The sequence below is a fragment of the Lottia gigantea genome, assembly GCF_000327385.1.
Source record: "Lottia gigantea unplaced genomic scaffold LOTGIsca_40, whole genome shotgun sequence".
Classification (NCBI taxonomy): domain Eukaryota; kingdom Metazoa; phylum Mollusca; class Gastropoda; family Lottiidae; genus Lottia; species Lottia gigantea.
In genome coordinates, this window is record NW_008709380.1 from 2491951 (window position 1) to 2518242 (window position 26292).

At 31.5% G+C, this 26292-nt stretch overlaps 3 protein-coding genes across 3 annotated transcripts; 1 reads left to right on the top strand and 2 right to left on the bottom strand.

Moving 5' to 3' along the window:
• Positions 1-662: 662 nt before the first annotated feature.
• LOTGIDRAFT_204147 (hypothetical protein) lies at positions 663-4906 on the bottom strand. Its single transcript, XM_009060120.1, has 2 exons — positions 4791-4906; positions 663-3956 (listed from the first exon to the last, which is right to left on the bottom strand). The coding sequence occupies exon 2, from the start codon at positions 3947-3949 to the stop codon at positions 2978-2980; it is 972 nt and encodes a 323-aa protein (XP_009058368.1). The 5' UTR covers positions 3950-3956; positions 4791-4906; the 3' UTR covers positions 663-2977.
• A 1087-nt stretch (positions 4907-5993) lies between these two features.
• LOTGIDRAFT_217653 (hypothetical protein) lies at positions 5994-13805 on the top strand (the record flags this gene model as incomplete). The annotated part of the gene is made up of 12 exons (XM_009060121.1): positions 5994-6136; positions 7437-7654; positions 9784-9957; positions 11022-11080; positions 11250-11284; positions 11474-11528; positions 11740-11822; positions 12164-12289; positions 12585-12735; positions 12984-13082; positions 13214-13355; positions 13672-13805. Exons 1-12 carry the CDS (start codon positions 6003-6005, stop codon positions 13803-13805), a joined length of 1410 nt encoding a protein of 469 aa, XP_009058369.1. The 5' UTR covers positions 5994-6002.
• Positions 13806-19406: 5601 nt separating this feature from the next.
• LOTGIDRAFT_122523 (hypothetical protein) lies at positions 19407-23992 on the bottom strand (the record flags this gene model as incomplete). The annotated part of the gene is made up of 9 exons (XM_009060122.1): positions 19407-19567; positions 19772-19924; positions 20184-20254; positions 20572-20708; positions 20797-20864; positions 21326-21407; positions 21576-21780; positions 22479-23041; positions 23360-23992. 9 exons carry the CDS (start codon positions 23990-23992, stop codon positions 19407-19409), a joined length of 2073 nt encoding a protein of 690 aa, XP_009058370.1.
• Positions 23993-26292: the final 2300 nt, after the last annotated feature.

Sequence of the window (26292 nt, forward strand, 5' to 3'; positions counted from 1 at the left end):
ATGAATAGCACAGAATTGTCCTTATTCATCATGTATATTGATTTATGGAAATTTTAATATTGACTTTTGTTTATAGTTTGTTTAATAATTAATAAATTGAAATAGATTGTCCAAATTTCATCATATGGTAATAATTGTTCCAAACATTTGGCAATATTAAGCAGATCTGACATTTGAAATATTTTCAAGATATATTTGGTGATGAAAAAATTATCTTATCACCCATTTCTTAAAATCCAAATAGTTGTTGTAAAGTAGACTGGTTATCAAGCTCTTTCTGTTTTCCTTACTGGAATCAGGATTAAAGGAAAAGGATTAAAAAATGACAGAAATATTGCTGTTAATCTGATACTGATTCCAAAACGAACCCATGGGACTGTGTGCTAGAGGATCAGATCGTGAAAGACAAGGATGTTGCTATCATTCGACCTTGTCTACTTATTCATTCACTACCTTGTTCAAGATATGTTGTCATCGAATCAATTTTTGTGGATTGCGTTGATGTTATCTTTTCTGATTTGTAAGAGAAAATTTATGGAAATTTAATAATTTTGTCACTGTGTGTCATTTCATTATTCACAACTTGTCTACATACGCAATATAACTTCCTGATTTCAAAATAGGTTTTAGGGGAATTCATTCATGCATGTGAAGAAAAAGTTACACTATGAAAAACACTTTTTATCACAATATCTACATTTATTCCATGTCAAAGCACACAGTAACTTCTCTTAATTAAAAATAAAGAAAAATATTTCAGTAAAATATTAAACACTGTATCCAATGACATATAAAGAAAATCAAAACATTGGTCAAATAACAAGTCAAAACAAGTTTCTTGAAATCATTTCTAAATCAATGGATACTAAATCATTTATAAGCGTATTCCATTTTCAAAATTTTCATTATACATTAATTATTTATAGCTCAGCTTTTTCAAGAAACCTGTATTGACATTGTCATCAAAGTTTAAACTGGGACTGTTAATGGCAGTCATGTTGGAAGAAAAAGATCCAAAATGGCCCACATGGCACAAAGATGCAATATTGCCAGAAATCATTCTTAAGAAACAAACTAACAACTAACAGCCCTGATCTTAATGATAACCTACATTAAGTTTTGTCTAGTTTAATGATAAACGAATATGAGGCTTCATAGGTTTCTAAAATTGACAAAATTTGAGACCTAGTTTAAGGTCCGAACAAAATCAAAAGCATATAATTTCACAGGTTGTCTGAGCTTATCCATACTAGAAATCAACCTTCAACCATATAAGAGTGAGCTGGAAATACTATTGAGGTGGACTTTCTGAACTTCAAGTTTCCAGCATAAGCTTACACTAAAATAAGCTAGATACTGCTCACAAGACAGAACAAGCAAGATTTAAGATAAAATTCCCCAAGAACTCAACAAACTTGTGATTGATTCAGTAATTATTCTACAACGAAATTAAAACCATAAGTGCTTGACATTCTTATACATCAATTAACATTTTTTAATAAATAACCGAGTAAAAATGATTGCTTTTATATCTGAAACCATCACAAGTTTTGGTATCAATACTTCCAGTTAGTTCAACCAGGGATTCACTTCAAAATCTGTTTGTCAATACATATTGTTTTGGAAGGATAAGTTGCAAATGCTCTTCTTCATTATTATTTGGTAATATATGCTGTGAAGTGGCTTTACCTACATGTCACGCAAAGCTAATGTCATAATATGCTCAAGTTCTTAAGCATGGGTTTATTATATATGACATACTCACAAGATTATGGACTTTAAACTCATCAAAACCCTAATCATACCCAAGCAATGAGTGATAAGTTGCATCATTTAATTTTGTGGCAGTACGAAAATCAAATACATTTCATCAGAAGAAATGCAAGTGTATAAGAGTCCAGTGCCAGATAAATGTGAAATGGAAATTGAAATGATTTTTTAAGGACCCTGTTTAAATGATTTTCCTCTTAAATAACTTTACAAGAAACGATGTACACAGTTTCATCCTTCAATATGCTTTACAATCACCTTGGCACAGGAAACATTCATTTCAATTTTATCATGTCATCACACATTAACAGGAGATTTAAAAGCATCTTGGCATAACACAAAATATTGACACAGAACAACTTATTTTTACAGCAAAACAGTAAAACACATCAACACAAAAAGAAGTCCATGAAATTTTATGTTACTATGTTACAAATTAATTTACAAGTAAATAATATATATTATTTAAAATGAAATATATATAATTTTTTTAACAGTTTTTTTCAAATTTTCTGTGTGCAGAATATACATTAGCTTTGACCTTATATATATATAATTATGGACAAAAATGTACAGTTAGGTATCAGTTTCATAGAATAGCTGAACAAAATTTTCTATTGAAACCAGTAAAATGATTAAAAACTACATAATCTTTCTCAAATAAAATTATATTTAATGTCTAATCTAAGTTCACTATTTAAAATATGAAATCATCTCCAATAAATTCGATTGACTGATACTTTTTTCTTCTAAAATTTGGCAAATGAATTACTCATCTTACTTCATAATAAACTACTGTATGTATCCAATGTAATATCAAAACAACACTAATTTTCATCACCATGGGGTGTAATCAGATTGAAGCTAAATTCTATCATGAAATAAAGCAGCACTTAATCCAAATTTCATACAGCACAAGAAGAAACACCAAAATAACTAATAATTTAGATCAGGTCAGGACACAATTTTATTTTCATATCAACACAGTATCATCACAAGACAAAACACAAGTTCTTGTTTTGACAAATCACATCTGGAACACACTATCATAGTGACACCGTTCAATGTTTATGATGCTATAAGTCTATGCCAATGGATTACAACCATATTTTTATCAGAATTTATTCCAAGTAACTAAAAGCTTGTGCAGTGACTGTGATGGTAAAGCTGCATTGTGAAGTGTGTTTCAAATTGACAAATTGTTTCATCAACGGCAACCAGCAGTAGCTTGGCCTGTGGTAGAACTCTGAGCAGCCGCTTTTTGTTTCAACATTGTCCAATCAAATGTATAATCGTACTGATAATTAAGTGTGCGGAACAGAATTCGGAAGAGTTGACGGAGATACATGTAATCTGGTGCTTCTTCAAAACGTAGCCCTCTACAATAGTTGAGATACATACAAAATTCTGCCGGAAAACCTTTACACAAGACCTCAACTGGACAGGACATTTTTCTTTCACTTATTTTTTCATATTTCTGCTTTTTGGTGTTAGCTTTTAAACCCTGCCATGGCAAACTTCCTCTGTTGAAATACATTAATACGTATCCAAGGGACTCCATATCATCTCTGCGACTCTGCTCTATGCCCAAATGAGCATTTATACTGGCATATCTGGCAGTTCCAGTTAGATTTTTATCTTCTCTGTAAACAATGTGGGTTCGACTACGACTGTCTCTGTATTTTTTAGCAAGTCCAAAATCAATCAAAAAGACTTTATTACAATGTCTACCAATGCCCATTAAGAAGTTATCTGGTTTGATATCTCTGTGAATAAAGTTTTTGTTGTGAACATATTCAATTCGTCCAATCATCTGATCAGCAAGCATCAAAACTGTTTTCATGGTAAACCGTCTTGAGCAGAAATTGAATAAATCCTCCAAGCTGGGTCCTAACAAATCCAAAACCAACACATTATACTCTTTCTCTGTGCCATAGAAACGTATGTAAGGTATTCCAACACCACCCTGTAATATTTTGTACAATTTGCTCTCGTATAGAAGTTGTGGATGACGAGCTTTTGTTGCCTCTAATTTTACTGCCACTTCCTCACCATTTGTATTATTGATTGCCAAATAAATGTCCCCAAAAGAACCACTTCCTATTTTTCTGACAAGTCTGTATTTACCGCCAACAACGAACTCTCCTTTTGTGGTTTTTTTCTCAGCTGAACTCTCCATCTTTAATCTTAAAAAATTGAATTAAATTTTTGTTAGTTAGGATGATTTTGATACTAACTGAGAGGTTTTAAAAATCATTGTTATCTTATAATTCGATTAATAAACTGAACTCTTGACATGATAGCTGTAACAATTTTCAGAGTGTATATCTTGATCTTTTTCGTATCTGTGGTAACTGGTGAAAGGTGACAGCTATTTTAAGTTGTGAATCCCTCAAATGGGAAAAATTAACTTGTCAATCTAAAGTTCAACTTTAGTAATCTATATTAATTAAGTCAGATTGTTGTTCTTAAAAGCTTTATTATCTGGTAAGCTGAATAATCAGACAATCTGTATTTTTGTAAAATGTTAGAAATATAGATATTGCCAATAATTATGATAATTCCAAAATAGATAATATTCACTTAAAAGTCAGAATTATGATATTTTTTTAATAAAGGAAATGGCATATATCACTTTCAGGTCTTGCTTCTGGCAGAAAGAACTTTCCTTTAGCAGAAAGGATTTTCTTTTAGTAGATTGCTTTGAATTTTAGGACTTGCTCTGCCCTCAGATCTTGAAGAATAAATTTAGCAGTAAAACATGATTTTAGAAGAACAGATTTCAATATCAGCTGAAGAGACCTGCATTTATTTTGAAGGATATAAAGGACATGTTTTCAGCTTAAAGCCAGAGGTCTTGCTTATGTGCCCAGCAATTCTATGTGAATTTTAAAACTTTGCTTATGTGCCTTGACAAGGAAAGTTCACATCTTGATATCCTTGATATAATGTATTGATGAACTCTTGTCAAGTAAATTGTCTTCTTATTTTGCGTAAATAAATGGAAGGATAAAACTAACCTGTTGGCAATGAAACTCTATTCGTTTTTGAGGATATAACCATGTGGACTTGAGCACATCTTTCTATATTTCCCAGTTCCCCAAATAGGCACAAAGCATGTTAGCTATATTTTAAATACTTAATACTGTAAGTTACATAGTGCTTGGTAACATTGACCTTTTCCAATAACACTGAAAACTGCAGACTTAACTGTTGAGTAACTTGATTGGTAACTAATGAAGCATGACGACTTAAACACAACTGCTTGACAACCAGTTTATACTAATCTACTGAGATCTACCATAACAACAACTACTACAGTTTGGTGTGTCATCCAATCAACAATGAATTTGAATCTCATATGTAAATGTCAGTATTCAAAAAAATAATATGATTCTGAATTGTTTAATACACCTCCATTTTTTTAATTCCAATTGTTTGACTTGAATATAATTAAGATTATAAGTTCAAGGGATTATAAAGAGGTTTTCTAACCTTTTTATGTGCATTGACACCAATAGCATCGATTTGCACCATTCTAATTTTCAGAAGTCAGTTGATGTTGCAATTCCACTAGGTTTTAAAGACGTCATTCAACCACTGGCCTAGGTAAAGATTTACAATAAAACAAGGTGCAAGTTAAAGATTTAAACAAAAGAAGAAACGCTTTTGTAATAAGGATAAATTATTAGCAACATCTGCAACACTGACATCATTTATGGTTAAGCATTGCTATATTTACAGGAACAGACATCTTACAGAAAATTGGAATTATGTAAATAAAGGCCGTAACTGGCCACAATACATAGATAAAACTTTGAAAATATCTTTACAATCCCTTTAAAATGATAATATGTGCAAAATAAAGCTAAATTAACTGAAAACTCTTTGATACGGTACTATTGTAGTTCTTTATCAATACTCCTGTGATGGAAGTATTTGACATAGCTGTTGTCTATATTGCAGTATGGATGTGTATATTATGTCTTTTTGATCTTCAGTAACGGTACAGGATAAGCAATAATCTATAATCGTGGTGTCCAAAATAGTAGACATATTTTTTGACATATTTAATAGAAATCTACAGCTAGTAAGTGGAGATTAATATCAAAGTAAAAGCATTCTGGGGTATATATTGCATAATTATGCTGCTAGGATTAAGAGGGTTAAGAGAAACATTTGTAAAAAACATGCCATTTTAAACAATTGTTCTTTATTTTTAGGTGGCTATCATGTCAGTTACTATAGCACCAATTAGATTGTTATTAGTTGGAATAAGTTTACTGCTAGCATGGCCTCTAGCTGCCATTGCTATTGGATTCCGTTCAGAAGAGGAGAAAGCTAAACCAATGACAGGATGGAGGAAGTAAGAAAATTTTACACTTTTCTTTGTTTGCTGTAATTTGTGCAATCTTATTATTTGAGAGGATACACTAGTGAAAAGTTTTAGAAAAAAATAGGGCTGTAGTTTATCACAAAATTTCACCTTGCGTTATATATCATGCTCTATCCATTTTACTTCATTAAGATTAATTTATTTAATCTATTTAATTTCACTAATCCATATCATTTTCTTTTGAAAATCTACTATCAATAAAGCAAGACATCTACGCTTAAACAATTACAAAGTGTGTTTACAACCGTAGTTTAATCTTAATGAGATTGGCTTATCTCAGATTATAATTAATCATTAATTCATGTAATGTTAAAAATAGGAGATATTGCCTTAACATGTCCGAACTGATTATAATATGACTAAAGGAACTGCATGGGTCTTTTCTCTCACACATGGGTCTATGTGTTAAATGCATTGGATTTCAACTCATTAATATAAGTACAGTTTTGAAGCGATTTTATTGAAAGAGTGAAAAATTGTAAAATAAAGTACAAATTGAAGGATTTGAAAAATAAAAATGAATATCATTTATCCAAAAGTAAAGGTTAAATCTGTCATTTGAATACAATCTTTCACAGCCAATATTTGCCAGTTGTAACTTTGCTTACTATAATTGCTATGAAGACAGAAGCTTCCATGAAAAGAATTAAGAATCTTTTTTCGGAAACCTTTTGACCTGATAAACCGTACCCAACCTTCCTGCTACAAACACTACAATGTACATCTATAGAATGCCAAGAACCGTACTTGTAAGTCTGAAGGGGAAGGGGAAGCTGTTACTTGTAGAAGTTACCTTTCCTCAATATTCCAGTCAACCCAGCTGTAAATGGGTACAGATAATCCTGGAAAGATCAATGCAAAAAAGTTTGGCCAAGGACAAGCTGGTTGAAAGGACCCTTGTGAACATAACTTTTTATCCTTTTAAACAGTGGAAATCAATGTTAGATACAGATGTTATTTGATAAAATTTGAATGAAACATAATTTACAGTTTACACTACTCAACTACCTTAATGCTTGAGACAGATGGCTGTATTTTGTGTTTTTTTTTTTTTTTTTTTTTTTTTATTACAAAGGGGCACATAGTTCATAGTCAGCAGAACTTTGCCATCGATCACAAGATTGATATACAGAGACAGTCATTCTGAACGCCAAGTGATATCAGTATCACGTTTGATTGGTTTAAGAAATATCTATTGCCCAACAAAATACGCTGTAGGAAAACTCATCATGAAGCTTCAATGGCTTAATCATTTCTTTTTAATTCTTAGCCTCTTTCGACCATTAGTGGTTTTCTTCTGTCGTATGGTGTTCTTCGTGGCAGGCTTCCAGTGGATAACAGTTCGAGGCAAGAGAGTCAGCTCCAAAGAAGCTCCCATTATGGCATTGGGTCCACATTCTTCCTATTTTGATGCTTTACCTGTAGTTTATCATAATCTTGATACTGTTGTTGCCAAAGCTGATTCTGGTAACATACCTTTTTTTGGAAGTAAGAACATAATAAGAGTAATATTGAAAACAGAAGTTTTAAATCATATTGGTATATAGATAGTACTCTATGGGGGTTATAAAAGATTAATCATGTTTTGATAAGTACGGATACGGAAAATATGAGCTTGGAATGTTTAAATGATAATATCCAGAATGTTACCTTATTATTGTTTATTAATTCACCTCCAAAATCTGCTTTTTAATTTTCTTTTAGCATAGCTTTATTTAAATCCTTTTTTAATGCTTTGAATGTCAGTCATTCTTATACATCATCTTGCTTTTTAATCTACATTTAGTTATATACATCCGCACATGGACCATCAGGTCACAAATTTTTATTTACTTTATTCCACTGCTTCCGAAACATAAATACTTCAGTAATATTATGCAGCAATATTTTGTTGAAACAATCAATAACTTGAAGCTTATACAATATACATGTGAATATATGTAAAAAATATGTCTTGTTAAATTTTGTTACAAATAAGACCTGCTGATAATGATACAGTAACAGTTTTAGTGGCCTCAAACCAAATTTTAAAATTAATTTGATCTTTCGTTTATAAAGATTCACTCTATTGATATTGTAAGCACACTCTTACTAGTCTTTCAACTACTGAGCATGATTTTATTTTATTATTTCCTAGGGCAATAAGGAAGCCTCTATTGCTTATTGGACGGATAATCTACTTTATTGTGGGATTCCAAAGTATCAAGGTCAGAGGTCAACCAGCACCTGCGAATGAAGCAGCATTAATGTGTGTTGCTCCGCACTCAAGTTTTTTTGATGCAATTGTATATTTTATGAGCAATAACCAACTTGCCAGTCCTGTATCTAAAAAGGAAAACAACAATATTTTGATGGTAGGAAGTATGTACCCAACCATTATAACCCTACCCTTTATCATGAATTAATGTTATATCCCAAATTACAAATTTTACTTTGTAATTCATTCATGAAGCAACAATATGCATTTACAGTCGTATTATAATCCTTCAACGATATTTATGCACATACAGAATATTTTACAATGCAAGTGCTATATTTTCCATCTTTCTTTTTTCTTCAACAGTTGTTGACTGGGGACATGAACTTATAAAGACACCCCACAGGAAGTATGGTTAGGAGGGATATGTGCATAAATATCATTGACAGACTATACTTTTAATGTATAATCTTTATGGAAACTAAATTTAAAGATATGGGATAACATTGTAGATCTTAGATATGATTGATTTTTCTTGACAGTACTTTAATTTTGCATGTGCACATATTTGCATGAAATTTCTCCTATGCACTTAAAATATCTGCTTAGCTTTTGATGTAGGTATTGTTGCGTTTGAAATATATAATACACTTTAATTTCTGCTTTAAAGATGACACGTTCACGTTACATAATTAGCTCATTATGAATACTATTTTGCATACTAGCTGAAGGCTATTATTTATTTCACTGTACGTAATATATTTCGGAGGAAAAAATTAGGCGAATAGGCTACATATATCAGATGCAATATCTTATTGATACTTAACAAATGAAAACTTTTCCAAATAAGGGGTTTGACTCTCATTTGAAGTCTTTCAACTATCTGTTCAGAAACCTGAGATATTTTAAAATCTATGTCACCTCACTTTAATACCCCAATATCTTAATTTGAACATCTTTTATTAAAACTTCTGTTTTCTGATTTAATTTCTGTAATCAATTTGTTTACATTGAAATATTCACAAGATATGAACAACTTTTTTAATGAATATGATGTACTCACTTTTCAAAATAAGAATATGAATGTATACCAGTAATTGATATAACCTCTGGAAGGTTTGCCCTTTTTTTGACATCAATTGCATTATTCTAAAAAGTAAAATTTACCGTAATTTGGAAACCTTTTACTTAGTAACTAAAATAACTTCCTATTTTGTGAATATTTCAAATGGATTAATTTAATAGTATTATAATTCTTCAAAAATATAACTTTTTTTTCACTCACTTTAATACTTTATTTCATTTATAGTAAATAACTTTCTGTGTAAATAGAAATTTTTTTTGTTCATTGTTGTCCAGAATGTTGTAGGATGGTTAATTATGAATGATTTATGATGTCTCATATTTTTTTTTTGTTTAGCTTTAATGCAGTTCACTCAACCAGTATATGTTAAAAGGGAAGACCCTGATTCACGTGTGAACACTATTAAAGAAATATCTCGACGTGCCCAATCTAAAGGAGAGTGGCCTCAGGTGATTATTTTTCCTGAGGGTACTTGTACTAATAGATCTTGCCTAATAACCTTTAAACCAGGTAAGACTGATATGTTATAGTTATTAAAGCATGTCTTGGTCTTACTACTTTTAAAATATGTATCCTAAATACATATATTCAGAAATCTGATGGTACTCAAATTCATGAAATAGAAATGAAATTTGTGATGATGAGTTAAATTGCTTAATTATCAGAAATCATCAGTTATGAACAATATATATCATTAGTTTTGAACTATATTACATTAATTACTTTTGCCCCCTCTTTTAATATTTAATTTATTTTCAATTATAAGTTACTTTTCATTCTGTTATGGATGAGTTATGATACATGAATTTTTTGAATTGTCGCTTTGAAATGTGAAAAAGAACTCAAATAGCAAATGAATGTTTGGGCAGTGATGGAAATTTGGTTGACACCAGCTTCAGCCTTCTCTTTTTGATTTTCAACTGCTAGAGATAATTAGCATGCACATAAGTGCTTCTGTTTATAATCTCATCTGAATTACCGTACTAATATTAAATACGTAAGTGTAGGAACAATAACAGTATAGTAATCTATTAGTAATTATAGTGATATTGATTACTGTCTATAGGTATATCTAGATAAATCATATTGCCAAGTGAATCATAGGCTGAATCATTTCAATGACTCAATTTCTTACAATGAATTAAATATAAACTGAAATTATTGAAAGCTTGACTCTGTCTTAAATTAAGACATTACTTTACTATCTTGTTGGTAATTTATTTGTTTAAAATGTCTGCAGTGGATTTAAAAATCTCTTTGTTCTGTTGTCAAAAATTCCTTCATTGCCCACTGCACATTGTTGCTTAACTTGTTTGATTCATTAATGGTGTTCACAGCTCACCTTCAAAATTTGAGCTCTCAAATCCATGTGTGTCCAGAGTTATCTGTGTTTAATAGTTAGAAAGAGTCATCTTTTTTTGAGACACTGCCATATATATATATAAAAGATATTTTTGAAGGAGTTGTGCATTCTAAAGACTATTTATATTTATTAAATATATTCAAGACTCACATTAACCCCTCAAAATGGCGCATGTGTCCCCAATAAGAAAGCTTTGAAAATATACTTTCAGGTGCATTTTATCCAGGTCAACCAATTCAACCAGTGTGCATAAGATATCCTAATAAATTTGTAAGTTTTTCTTTTGTGTTTAACAAGAACTTCTGAAAACAAGGGCATCTCATATTCAGTTATGTTCAAATGTATGTGTGTTCAAAAGATCTGTTCACAAGGTTGCTTTCACTGTAAAGGTCACCTTACAATTACGAGATGTAATTAAATTTGTTATCTTTTTTTTCAGGACACTATTACATGGACATGGGAGGGACCAAAGGCGTAAGTAAAAGTTTGTGTGTTTGTAACCACTCTTTTCTTCCACCTAATCTTAGTCTGAGCTCTGTGACAGTTCTGTCTTAAAGAAATTTAGTCCAGAAATGGGGTTCAATATCCTGAAACATTTCGATATTGGCTTTCCGTGTCATTGTGATTTTTTTAAGTGTGATTTTTATGTTTGATATTTTTTAGATTTACTTTGTTATGGTTAACATTATGTCAGTTTCATAATTATGTTGAAATTGAGGTAAATATTAAAACAGTATTTGTCACATGAAAGTGTAAAAGAGTATTTTTTCGAACTTTTCTTTTGTTAGACCAAAAGCAAGAAATTGTTTATTACAGATTTGTCAAAATACACAAGTACCATCCTATAGTCTTAGGTCCTGACTTTTGATGATGCACCCATTTGTTTAAAAAAAATGTATAGTGATCATTGATTTATTGTAAAATTTCAGTATTTGCCAGTTTATTATCCATCAGAAGCTGAGAAATCAGATGCTAGACTGTATGCTAATAATGTGAGAAATGTCATGGCGAAGTAAGTAGATGGTATCTCATATGTGCACTAATTGTTTTAGAACATCCGTCAGATTCAAACAGCACCAATCTCATTTCCATGCCCACAAAACGAAGTCTACTAGGCTTAGATTAATATGGGTTAATAAAACCTATATTCGTTTTACGATGATCAAGGCTTAGACTGACTCAAGCACCCTTAAAGAAATAGTAATTATTGTGAAATAAATAAAACTACTATTAGTCATTGTTTGACATAATTCTAACTAATTACCTTAATTAGGTGCATAACTGCATAATTACTTAATGTGTATTTTAGAAAAGAAATGTTTCAGTATATTTCTGTTTTTTTATGAATTGTAGATGTCTAAAAATTCCTATAACAGACCACACCTATGATGATTGCAGATTAATGATGAAAGCAGCAAGATTAAATCTGCCTATGGCGACTGGCTTGATAGAATTTCAAAAGTTGAATAAAAAATTAGGGTAAATTTACAATTACTCAATAGCAAAAGCTTTTGAAAAGTTCAAATTGTGAATTTTGAAATAGATCTATTGTAGAGCTATATAGAAATATTAAAATAGAATAAGGGATGCAGGCTGAAAATAGGTTAGTTGTCTTAAGGATGCATAGCGTGATACTCTGAGTAACAACATGATTCAAGTTCATTTTAATATTTCTAATTATTAAATGAAATTAAACGTGACTTTATATTTGAGCTCAGTGGTTAGATACAGGTTTATGAGATGGTGATGATATAATCTGATTTTTGTTTTGCAGGTTAAGTTTAGAAGAGATGCAATTACAGTTAGATAAGTTCCGTTCTATAACCACTAGTAAATCTGGGTGTATTACTATTGAAGAATTTGCTACCTATTTACATCTTCCAGTTTCTCCTGCCTTACAAGACATCTTTGATATTTATGATAGGGTGTGTTCCTTTTGTCCTGTATATTATCAAAATTCACTACTGTGTTTTACCACTTAACAAGTTTGACTTAATGACATCAGCACAATAATTATATTACCAGATTGAAGCAATAAAGTTTGAAAATATAAATTACTCAAAGATAAACACCAGTTTAGCTGGTGAGGTGAGGTGTTATTTATGGAGTGACTGTCACTAACAATTTATTATTTTGTGTATCAACTGTATTCCATTTTGAATTTATATTGTAGAATAAGTCAGGTACAATAGATTTTCGAGAATATATCATTGGTTTATCATTAGTTTCTGGTCCAGTCAATACAGAAAACACTCTTAGATTAGCTTTTCAGGTAATTTTCAACTTGTTTTCAATTTCATATTCTTGTTATTTTGACAAAATGTAATGATATGTAGGACATCTGCATGATAACAAGAGACATTTAATAAACTACTGAATATGTGTTGTCTTGTTTCTTTACAGTTGTTTGATAGTGAGAATAATGGTTATATTACACAAGATGGATTTTTAATCATTTTGCATAATGCATTTAAAATGGATGCCGATGAAGTAGAAACATTGTTTTTACATGTTGATAAAGATAAAGATGGAAAAGTTACGTTTGGTAAGAAATAAATATTCTGATTTCTTAAAAAACAATTTGTCTTTTAATCAATTTTCTTAAGGATTTTCAGTTTGAAAATAAAGTTCAGAAGACGTATTACAAGCACTGACATTGAAACAAAATCATACAAAATTTTTTTTAGGCCACATGTTAGAGGATACCTCCTTTTGAAGAAAATCAAACTACTTTAATTATTTTCCCTTATACCTCATTTTGTGCTAATGCCATCTACCAGCTGATCCTTTCAATTTGACTTTGTTCTTTATTGTTAACTTATTCAGTTATTATTATTTATTAAGGTTATGTTGTATTTCAGATGAATTTCAACAATGTGCATTGGAGAAACCAGAATATGCTAAATTATTTATAACTTATCAAAACATTCAAAATGAAAATGGGCATGCAGAACATCTTACTCAGGAAGAAATACAAAAGGCAAAACTAGATTAATTCTTTGATATTTATTATTTTTTTAACTTCTGGTTATGTTGGTTTTTAGTTTTACCTCTCATTGTTGCTTTGATATTTATTAGATCTGATGTAGATTCAACTTTTAGTCCCTAAATGCTCTGTATGTTGCTATGTCTGAATAGTTTGTATTAGGTAGGTTTATATTCAAAATAGTCTCTAACCCATAATCAAAGTTTATACAGGACATATTTCTGTGGCTTGTTGTAAAGATCAGGTTTTAACCATAATGCCTTATTTTCATCGTTCAAATTCCGCATGGGACACATTATTTAGATAAGTAAATTGAATTTGATAGAATCTTTTATGAGATTATGAAGATATTGTGACGAATGAGAATATTTGTGTTACAAGTTGTCTTGGAGATGATATTTTCATGATTTATCATGATCTGATAAAGAATCTTATCAAATTTGTCTTAATCAGTAACAATTATGTTCTCAATGCATTAATGGCGATGCCTTCTCATCAAATGAGATGTAAAGGGCTAGCCATGGAATTTAAATATCTTATTTTTTTACGTTTTGATATTGTATTTTGAAATATTTTGAATAATTGAAATGGCATTATTAAATTGAAACCAAATGTTATTGTTCTTTGTATCTGCACCATCACCTTTATTAGTGTGGAGTGTTTTATTGCACTTATTTCATTTTAATGCTTTAAATGAAGTTTTTGGTTTTGGGGTTTTTTTTCTAAAATTATCTGAACAATAGGTTTTCATGCAATGCAATTTGGTTAATTATTTTTTGTTTAGACTCTATACTCAAATTAAAGTGATGTTATTGTCTCTTACACCGGATCTCGTTAATTGTTAGTTCAAAGACTTATATAATTTTAGACATAAACATTAGCAGTCCACTTTATTTTAAGGTTTTAAAGAACAATATATGAATCTGGCTTATTTTGATTCAATTACTATTTATTGAAAAGAAAATAAAGTTGACTGCTTGTGTATGTTTTGAATTGTTTGTTGCATTTACTGATAGGCTATAAGTATCATTTGCTGCAATATTAGTGCTCCCTTAAGTAACAATCTCATTTGCTACATAGAGATATTCTAGACTTTAAGACGTTTTATTATGCAATATTTGTTTTTTTTGTTCAATTTAAGTTTTTACTGTTATTTTTCTTTTAGTCATCAGAGTAGGCTTTTAATTGTGAGGCAAGTAAATTAATGTTAAAGTATTTTTACAACGACTTACAGTTGTTTGCACTTGTTAATGTTAAGCATAGATTTGAGCACATCGAGGCAAGATCTAAATGTAAACGATCAGTATGATGTATTTTGAGGTAGAGTAAATAGTATACTATACAGACTACAAGTATTGAACTCATCACTCTGAGATTAAGGTGGTGTAAGTTAATGCTAATGTTTATACTTTGAATTGCCCTAGATGGTCACAAATCTCTTATGTTGGACCATACGTTTAATATCACCACAACATGCTTTTAGATAGTTTTCTCACCAACAGTTCATGGCTTTGAAGAATTTTTACAGTTTACTGATTTAGACTGTCATTCACACTCATATCAAACTAGCATTATTATGTAGCTGAATTTGAAATTGCAAGTATTAAAACAACTGCAAGTTTTAGCTTTTTGAGAGGAAAAAATACTCAAAATATATTTCACTGCCTTCTGGGGACCATTCTGGGGTAAAAAAAAAATGTGTTAACATATATTTTTCGTTTAGATTATTTATCCAAAGTAGTATAAAGACACCTTTACATACTGTGATTCTTTGACATTTGTCAGTCATGTTATACCAGACCAGTGTTGATTTTTGTTATAGGTTTTCCACAAAAATTTGCATAATACTGAAAACCAGTTTCTGTAAATGTGAATAGAGCTTGTGGAAACTAAGGTATTTACATTGTTCTTTTACTTTCTTTTGTTTAGGGTAACATTCTGATATTATGTTCTTTGTATTCAGTTAGTGATCTAGTCATAATGTTTTTATTTACAGGAACTATAGCGTGACATCGAAACCATGATTGTTTTACAAGGAGAGTTTAAAATTACATGATTTTAAATAACTAGTTGTACCTATTGATTTGTATTCACAGACCAAGATATTTTTGCATCGTCAGGGACTTTTCAATTGTAGAAAGAATGTATTTATGATATTAAATGCATGTCTGAAATCTTGTGGACTGTTAATATGTAGAATGGTCCCTGGTTTTGTATAAGTATTGTTGACCAACTGTAACCATCTGTTTTGTTATTGCTTTTTGTTGCATTATTTTGTGCATGAATCATGTATATATCGGCTTCATGTACAATTAACACTAAACTTCAACTAAATGACTAAGAACAACATTGAAACTGAATCATGTTGTCTCAATAAGCCAGTTCAGAACTGTATATGCTCATGTGCAACACTCATTCCCTCCTTCCCCTTAGGATAAACAGTCTCTGGCATTGACAGTTATACATTTATCATTGGAAATCTCGGTTCACCCAGTATATATCTAGAGTCTAACAATTGTAACTGTAGTAAACCTTATGTATTAGATCCTTTTCCATCAATGACCATAGTAAATCTAAGTTGGTCATCTTGAGACGGAAATAGAGAATAGGTTTGTTAGATATGCACATGTATAGTTCCGAACTGGCTTGTTGTTATGCAATATAACTGATTTCTGTTTATGACATGTTATTTCTATGATAGTTGTTATTAGGATATGTGATAACACTGACCAGAGTATTTTTGATAATACTTACTACTGCCTTATTGTAATACTTCTACCTGTTAAATTGAATAAACTACTTTCATTATAGTCTTCGCTATCATAAGTTCACAAAGCCTCATTAAATATTTATTATTACCGTACTTTAAAAACATGATCACAACATTAAAATATAAATGTAGATTAGCAAAGAAAATATATCATAAAAATAACAATAGATAATATCACAGTGATTTTAAATAGGACTAGATTAACATTTCCACCTTGACCAATCTTAGGATATGGTCTGTTATTTCTACATTGAAAGTCAAAAGACTGAATCTTGCACAGACAGATCTCATGTCACAGAAATATATGGACCTCAAATGTAGTTGAACAACTTTAGGGAATGTCTTGCTGCACAATGTCAAGGTTTTACCAACTTCGTCTCCACCTTTACTGTAATAGCCACTATCTTGTAGCAGAGAAGTTTATAAATGCAGCGATCTGATCAGATTTATTTGGGTGAATACAGTTATCAACAGAAAGTCTGTAAACAATAAACTATAATATTTACAGTCTTTCTATTGAGAGCCCCGATTGGTTTGTCAAGCTCCAAATACACCCAATCAAATTCCTTCATTCCGTGATACATGTCAAGGAATTAGAGGTTTGTGACAGCTTGACATTGTTAGTTATTTCTGACAAAAATTCAGATCATTCTGTAAACCAATATGTTTTGATGATCAATGTTAGGAACAGAAAAGTAAGACTTAAACTTCCATTTAATTTTTGGATGATCAGTATCAAAGGTGCCATTCTAGATCTGTGTGACACTTGGCCACAAGGCTAGACATGTCTATCTGTCTATTCTATAATACAGTACAGATACTACTACCTTGAGGGCAGATATCAATAGAAGGTATTGTGACTCTAGTAATATTAGAAATATAGTGAGAAGTACTGACTGGTTTTCTAGTACTAGGTTTAATATAAGGTCTAGGGGTTGGTTCCTTTAAAAATTCTTTTCTATTGAATACTTCTTTATCATTCTTTTCACTACAAAATATTAATAATAACTTCACAACAACAGAAAATGTGTATAACACCAGAATATGATCTCTCTGATGGGATAACAAAAAAGATACATCTTTGTGAATGAGTGAGAAACAAATTGAATAGATCTGCTCTCATCGTCTTGTTTTAAAGGTAACAGCAGTGTAATAATAAAATGGATGACTGGTTATTAATTACCTTGTATGATTGAAGATGATATTATTTTCAATAACGCCATTCTTAACTTGATCAAAATGTATAGTTGGTGTTAGTACTGACTGGACACGATTCTCAATTATCTATGAGAAAAAATATAAAAAATACATACGAGTAATTTTATTCCATCATCCGAATCAGACGTTAGAAGTAACCTTGGTACTGCTTTGCATGTTCCAATTCTGGTCATTGGATACCATGACTCTTGAATGTGCAGAACTCACCAATCATCTGTCTCTTTGACATCTGGGGATTCAATCCTTGCATGGATCAAGACAGAACCTTCAGGTAAACAAGTTATAAATGTTAAGTAAAATATATCTTACATTCACAGATTCACAACTATGTAGAGATATACCATAACTTCCATTTTCTGCCACATCATTCTGATATATAGTAGCTTTATTACAACACTTAATACCATTGTCTTTATTTTTATAAATACCATTACCTTCTATATTAATCTACAAATACCCCATAAAATATATTAACTGTCTAATATTTGGACTAGTGCTGTATGAGCAAAGATAATGCACTATTTGTTCATAATCATAATCAAAAGGTGACAAAGCAATCATACATATATTGGATTCTGGAAGATATATATAGGTTTTTGAACCTTCCTGAAGATTAGTAACTGAACACTCTCGAAGTAGACAATTTGAGCCAGATTTCTCATACAAAAATAAACATACGCTACTTACTTCCCCTGAGTTTGAAGTAATAATACCACTTCCTTTGTTATTATTAACATTATTACTGACTAGAACCACAGACAAATTTTGATCAACGTAAACACCATCTGATAGATTACCATCTACATTATTATATCTTATAATAACTTCATCACAATACTGAACATATATACCCTTACCTAGAAAGTGAATATTTTCAAATTTCAACCATCCAACAAGTCACATAGCTTACCTGAGTATTATTTGACACAATTGAACTCTCTGACCCAGGCAGGAGGCCAGAATTCTATCAGACATATGCAATCCCTTCTTCCATGATTAGTCTGCGGCAGATAAAAAAAACCTCTTTCTGATTGAATGAAACAAAAATAGGTTGTTCACATCCTTTTAAAAATTGAAAAATTTGCCTCAATGTACACTTTCATCAGTCCCATGAATACTTGAGTAGAAAAAAGTTTGTACCATGATTTTGAAAGATATTGTTGTATTCTAATGTTGTTGAGTCACGATTGATTATGGTGGCATTGTATTGTAATTCATTAATATTGTCAAGATATCTTTCTTTACCACTATAAACCATCCATCTTGTATCTTCATGTACATCATTCTGCAGCATCAAATGAAAATAACAAAATTATCAATATGATTGGGCTTATCAATAAGAATTGAGTTGAGTTTTTGTACTGTGGAAGTTATGACATCACTGTCTCAAAGGTCCTTATATATCATTATCAGATTTTGCAATAGTGACGTTATAAAAAACACTACATATAAAATTTTTACTCTTTACTATCCCTTTAAGTAAGGCAAAGTAATTATCTTTAGGGTTTTACATCCCAATTGCTCATGTAAAAAACAATCAGATCTTATACTAAATGGCATGCTTATCATAAGATAAAGTACATTTGTGTAACCTTATTTCTATATTTCATAATGATTTGAAGCTAGAAGCTCATATTAGTGATCATATATTTGGTATAATTAGACTGTATACTTACAGATTTATCAACCAACATAATACCACAATCACCATTACAACTAATTTGATTACCATTAAGATATGGTTTATTACCATTCATTATCCATATTCCACAACCAGCATTTCCTATTGCATAAATCTCTTTTGATAAATGAACAAAATATTTCACACACAAAGGAATGGGATAAAGTCTTTCTGTCATGGGCTCTGAGTGACTGTATTCACTAGAGTACAATCCAGACAATGATAGTAGAAAGGTTCCTCATGGTATTCTGAAGATGATATTTGGATGAGCCTGCCCCTTTTTAAACAAATGGTGGGATAGTGTACCTGAAATGACATTGTTCTGTAAACAACCAATACCCCTTTCACCAATTACTATACCATCTCCACTACCATTACTGATTAGATTATCTTGTATAATAGGATTAGCATCATGTCTAATATCTATACCACCCCACTGATTACAGGTTATATTGTTTTCTATATAAAAAAAATAGCAAAAAAAATTATATAAATTTGAGAAAAAAACTGGCAAAAACTTTTATCTACTGACTCCTAAAATGCCAAATAATTAAATCAAATATATAACTCTGCTTTCCATCAATTTGGTTGGTTCTAGCCTATGTGCCTTCTAAGCATAGAACTATTAAACTCATCCCTCTTATAGGCATATGCTACAGAACAGATTAAAGCCTCTATATTTAAAGAGGTATATCAAAGGTCATAAAAGTGAAAATACCTGTTATCAATCCTTTTCCGCCTTCATTAACAGCAATACCAGCAGCCTGACCATTGTAGATATTATTACCACTACAAAGTATAAATGTATATACATAAAAAAATATTTGGTAAAATATCATGTTATTTTTCTATCCATTCTGTAAATTTCAAGCTCAAACAGTAGTCCATATTTATACATAAAAAACTTGACAAATTTCAGGACACCCTGTTATCATTAGGTTTGTTTATTTTGCTTTTTAAGAAAGTCAAGAAACTAAGCACTGTTACTTCAAACACAGAATTAACTGGCAAACCTACAAATAATGTTAAAGAAAGGGCTGTTTTGACAAAATTCTGAACTAGACACAACTACAACAACAGCATTTTTTAAATACAAAAAGATCTACCTTATTAGAGGATTTCCACCATACAAGACATAAATACCAGCTTCTTTATTTTCATATATATCATTAAATTGTATATGACCTCTGCCACTACCTAATACCACAATACCTGATCTCTTACCATTGTGTATCTTGTTATACTAGATATACAGAAAATAATATCAATAGGTCATTGTTTGCACACAATCTAAACATTAAAAAAACTTACAATATAATTAATGTGCTCACCTGTATGACAGGATCAGCATTTTTTCTGACATCAATACCAGCTTCAAGATTACAATAGATGTCATTTCCTACAAATAAAGTTGGAACACAATGTTATACAAAAGTTGATCCTTTTTCAATATTACATACTAAGTTAATGGTCATGGAAACTGTTGATAGATGGGTCCGGTGTTCACTTTATTCAAACAAGCTATAAATAAATACTTGTATAAGGTGATAATTTTAACTAATCAAAACAACCCCTTTTCTTATAAGAGAGCTTACCTAGACTCATATAATATGAAATTCATGTGACATCATCAAACTTTGATATCACAATCATTAATACAAGGTTAATCAACTTAAGTTAAACACAGTAGAATAATACGATAATCAACAGCAGTCGCTGACAATTGGTCATTGAAATAACATGCCAAATACTTTTTTATTGGAATAACAAAGGTCGACTCTGTGCTAAATTTTATTGCTGGAGTCTAACTCTAACATCTCAAACTGTTATCTATCCTAGTAAACAAGAATTCAAGAATACCTGCTATAAGTCCCTGTGAAGCTAATCTCATAAAGATACCAGACGTTCGACAATGATGTATTTTATTCTTCAGAATAGTAACCTGAAATGAACAAAGCATATTCATACAGATCATAACAGGTGATATACAAATTTGTCCAAGACAGTAGTATATAGCGTAAAGCACCTAAGGGTAACCTAGTAAACAAGAGTGAGGGCAGTGGCTTTAGACTTGTTGAAAGTGACAACACAAAAGTATGATTTTCAATACCTGAGCATTCTGTATACATCTTATACCATAACTAACATTACTGATATCACATTCTAGTATTATAGCTTCACCTTGTAAACTGACCATGACCCCACCCTTACTGTACGTCATACGACAATGATGTATCAAACACCCTTTTATCTGCTGCAATAAACCAAACGGTGCAGAATTCTTTCGCAAATCAAATTTCAATGGTTTAACATCACTCTGAATTGAAACATTGTCTTTATTAGGAGTTTTTTTAAAGTTATTTTTGGAATGTCTTTGACGTAGATGTGGTAACATTATAACAGAACCATCAGATACACTATCTTCACTATTTGATCTGATAATACTGGGTGATTCTTCACTACTAGGACTACTGTTAGTAGATGATATGTGATATGACTGTCTAGATTCTGCAATATTAAAAAATAATAAAGTTTGGAATGATGGACAAATGTTGAATAATTCAGCTTTCCCAGCTGACAGCTCCTTTTCAGCTGACAATTTTTTGGAACAAAATATCTGATATCTAGTGTGTCTGTAGTTTAAGCAAAACGGGAGAATAAAATTGTCAATGTTGAGTTTCTGAGTCATTATTAAAAATCTAAACGTCATTAGGATAATATGAAATTACCTAATTTCGGTTTATGTAAAAAGAATTGTAGGAAACCCAATTTGGTCATCATAAGGTATCATAAAAAGAAAATTAATTGTCAAAAGTGACAAAAATGTATAACAGAATTAAAAGAATGTGAAGACAATCCTTTCAAGAAGTGGAGTCATTAATGACATTCTCTATTATCACAATATATCAAACCTGGGACATTAATGTGTCAAAAAAATGTGTTAGTGTTACAGCCAAAAATTTTGTTCGAGTATATAGTACACACATCAAGACAGGAAATTGGTGCAAAGTACGAGAGCTTATTGTTCAAATAGGAGATATTTGGCATACCTGGATCTGTAATGGAGTCCAAATCTTGTAAAACATCAGATATACTTTCTTGACTAGATTCGTCTTCTGCACTACCACCATGTCTATAATCAATGGGATTAGATTTGACCCAATCACCAACAGACGACATTTTCTCTATCATACCATTCATCACATGACAAGAGTCTCTGTTGTCTTCCATAATATCACTGATATTACTGACTTTATCATCACTTTCATAAGTTTGACTCATTTCAATTGATTCTGAATTAGTTTCAATAATTGCGTCAACAAATCTTTCAGTTAGTCGTTGTAAATATGAAAATGTCCAATTCTTTTCCTCTTTGACATGTCCTTCAACAATGATGTCTGCTGTGTCACTTTGACAAAATTCACAATTTTCAATGATACTTGCGTTAACATGTTGTAGAATTATTGAAGCATGACGAAATGATGAGAAGCGAACATGACATGATCCTGGATTCTGTATATATAACATACCATCTTCTAATATACAATTATCTATTTGTATAAAACCAGAACGTATCTACAAACAAATGTTTATAAATTGAAATTATGTGTTGAATAATGAAAGTACCTGCTTCAATGCTTGTTGGATTAGGCAATCGTACCTTTCTTTTTTTTCAACCTGATTCAATGATAATGTGCCTGACATCCTAATTTTTTACGAAAAATAATGTCCCATGATAAGTTTTATGAAATCAAAGGAAAAAACTAAGTTTAATCCACAGGATTGTAGGCTGGTTCAGCATTTTCAAAAACAGTATATCACCCTCATAAATCTAAGGAACAAACTACCAAGTTCAAACATAGGCTGTGGCCTTATCAATGATTTTGTGCTTACCTTTAAAATAAAAGAAGTAAACCAAGGAGCTCTTAAAACCAGATTATTTAATCTTCCAGTAGTAGCTATCTGTTCGATACAAACAACTAATATGACACTCCCCAATTCTCCACAACCAATAATTTCAAATGGTATTTTGGATGACATCTCAAATTGTTCATCATATATACCAGGATGGACACAAATTTGATCATAGTCGTTTGCAACATTTAATGCACTGCGTAGTGATTCATGTTCTTCACCGGGTCCAACATTAATAACTCTTTTCATCTTAGTACGTTTTAATACAGTTAAACATGTCATGTATTGAAAATCTTTGCTGCCATTTTGCCAAAATCTGTTGGCTAGGTATTGGTCTCTGTATGCATCTTTCCAAGACGATGGTTCAATTGTGGTATCCAAGGGCCAGTTAGGATGTTTCCAGTCAGTGCATAATGAATATAACTCTTTCCATCTTGTGGAGTCGACATAAAGCATAACATCTCTCCATTGTTGACAAACACAGCAAATATGGCAGAGATCTCTTGCTTTGAGATGTCGAAGTATAATTTGCCATATTTCAATTGGTAAGCTGGTTCCTTGGTCAGGAGCTATTCTCAGACTGCTACCAGTCTTTGTGGAAATTAAAGACATGTTTGTCTTGTTTGATCTTGATCAGTCTTACATCTTAACATCCTTAGATATCTAGTTCTGTTGTTAATCATGAAGCCGCTCAACATAATACTGAAAAAATAAAATCCAAATTACTCATAAGCTGGAAAAACCATAACATCCAAGATAGCTAACAGGTAACTGTTTATATAAGCTTAGATAAATAAAATATAATAGATTAAAAGCATAGATAAAATGATTTTTCAATAGATCACAATAACACAATATCCATGTTGTAGACCAAAAGTAGTACCTTCAGTTAGCGCTTCGGGATCCATATTTAGATTTACTTTTAAAAATTTTGTCACCGTGTCTGTGAGACTGACAGTGCTAGGTCTAAGGATTGCCAGCATCATTCTATTCCAATGGAATGGCAACGATTTTAATTTTTTACCCACCAAAATGATGATATTTTAGACTCTAGTCTGAATATTAATGCCAAATTTCATCTCAATCGGATAATTGTTTCTGCTTTAAATCAATTTTTTTGTTCGTAAAAACATCACACTCTTCATAGAAAATGTTCGAAAGTCGATAAAACGGTTAACTTCAATAGTTAACTGAAAGACGGTCAAGAGTAAATTTCCGAGACGATTGGGAACAAAACAAACATACAAAAGTCATTTCTGAGACGTTTCGTAAAATACTAGGATGTTTCGTACCGTTTCTACAGAATTCAATGAATTCTGTGAAGTTGGCTACCTTACACTGTAAGCCTAAGTATCTGAGGCCCATGCATATCACACTTCAGTATCATACCTAAATCAGATTTGATGATCGGAACTGTGTCATTTATTAATGCATTGACCACAAACATTGAGGTTTAGGGCATAAAAATTGGCCTAATTTAAATAAGCCTATTATGGCTACAACATGACTCCAAGCCTTTGTCGAAAGACGCGGATTACTGACTGAATCCCTTCCATTCCCATATTACGATGACCTATTTTCAGCGAATTTTGAACATTAACGTTGCACGTGCATATTTTTTTTTTACACTCAAGGCAGAAACACATCGTTTACTGTGCTTAATTTCGCTGATTTGTATTTTTTTTCGGAATTTTAGCCTATGATTATTGTGCGAACTGTTTCGGACTACACTAAAGCCACACCCCTTTTGGAGTCGTGTTTATGTCGTCTGGCCTTTTTCAGGGACCAATTATTTTTCAAAGAGGTTGTGACTAAAACAAATATACCTATCCATTTATTTTCCACACAAAAAAAGATTCTAATGATAAAAACGATAATGAAATAATATTTCAGGTGGGTCCACTCCAAAACTTCCCTGTTTTTAGTGAGCAACATTTTATGTTTTGGCCAACAACAATTACTAGTCCATCCTTTCACTTACAAAGAGCCTAGATCGAAAACGAGGCGACGCCGGCAGACGCCGAGAATATTCAGACAACGGCCGAAAATGGAAACAGCAAGACGCGAGAACAACTCTGGAGAGCTTTTGACAGGTATTTCATGACCATTTTAACTAATTTGACCTCACAATACACGCGCAATATGAATTTAACTGCTTTGGAGAAAATTTGACATCAATTTTGTCTGAATAGGCCTAGCGGCCCCTACCCCTCACACCATGAGAATTTGTTCGTATACCTCTCGCCCAGTCCCTAAATCTCTCATGCAGGCATACTGCAACGCATTTAACCGCGAAATTATGCATGGTAAATAATTTAAAATTTGGACAGGTTACTTCAAATGTTTCCCTGACGGGTCTGACGTGTTTACTGACGTGTGACGGAGACCTTACTCCAATTCCCTGAATCCCAATACTTGGCCATGTCAACATCTAAATTTAACATGTCTTTGATCTCCGACCTCGTGCGCCAATTTTAATCAAGTCAAATAGTTGACGGATTGTTGACAGTTTTAACCTCCAGAAATATCAAACAAAATTTGGCAGCACGGACTCAGACATCAGGCACGTGTCTGGTAAAAGACAGCAGATGATTGGCCAAAACTTTGATGTCAATCTAAAACTGGGAGGAGTAACGCGCACGGTTGTTATTTGCATACTTAGGTCTGCAATTTTTAGCGGGCTTTTCATTTACTCAGTGGCATTTTCCAAGAATATGGAGTATTTATTGGATTATTTTGTGCATTTTTGTAGGATATTTGTTCTCAAGGTTTAGATTTCAAGATTCAAAGGAAATGGACCAAATTTCAATTCAAATGGTAAATTCAGTCTTGTAACATTTATCAAAACCGTGCTTGGGAACTCTTTTCTTCAGTGAACACAAGCACGGTTTTGATAAATGTTACAAGACTGA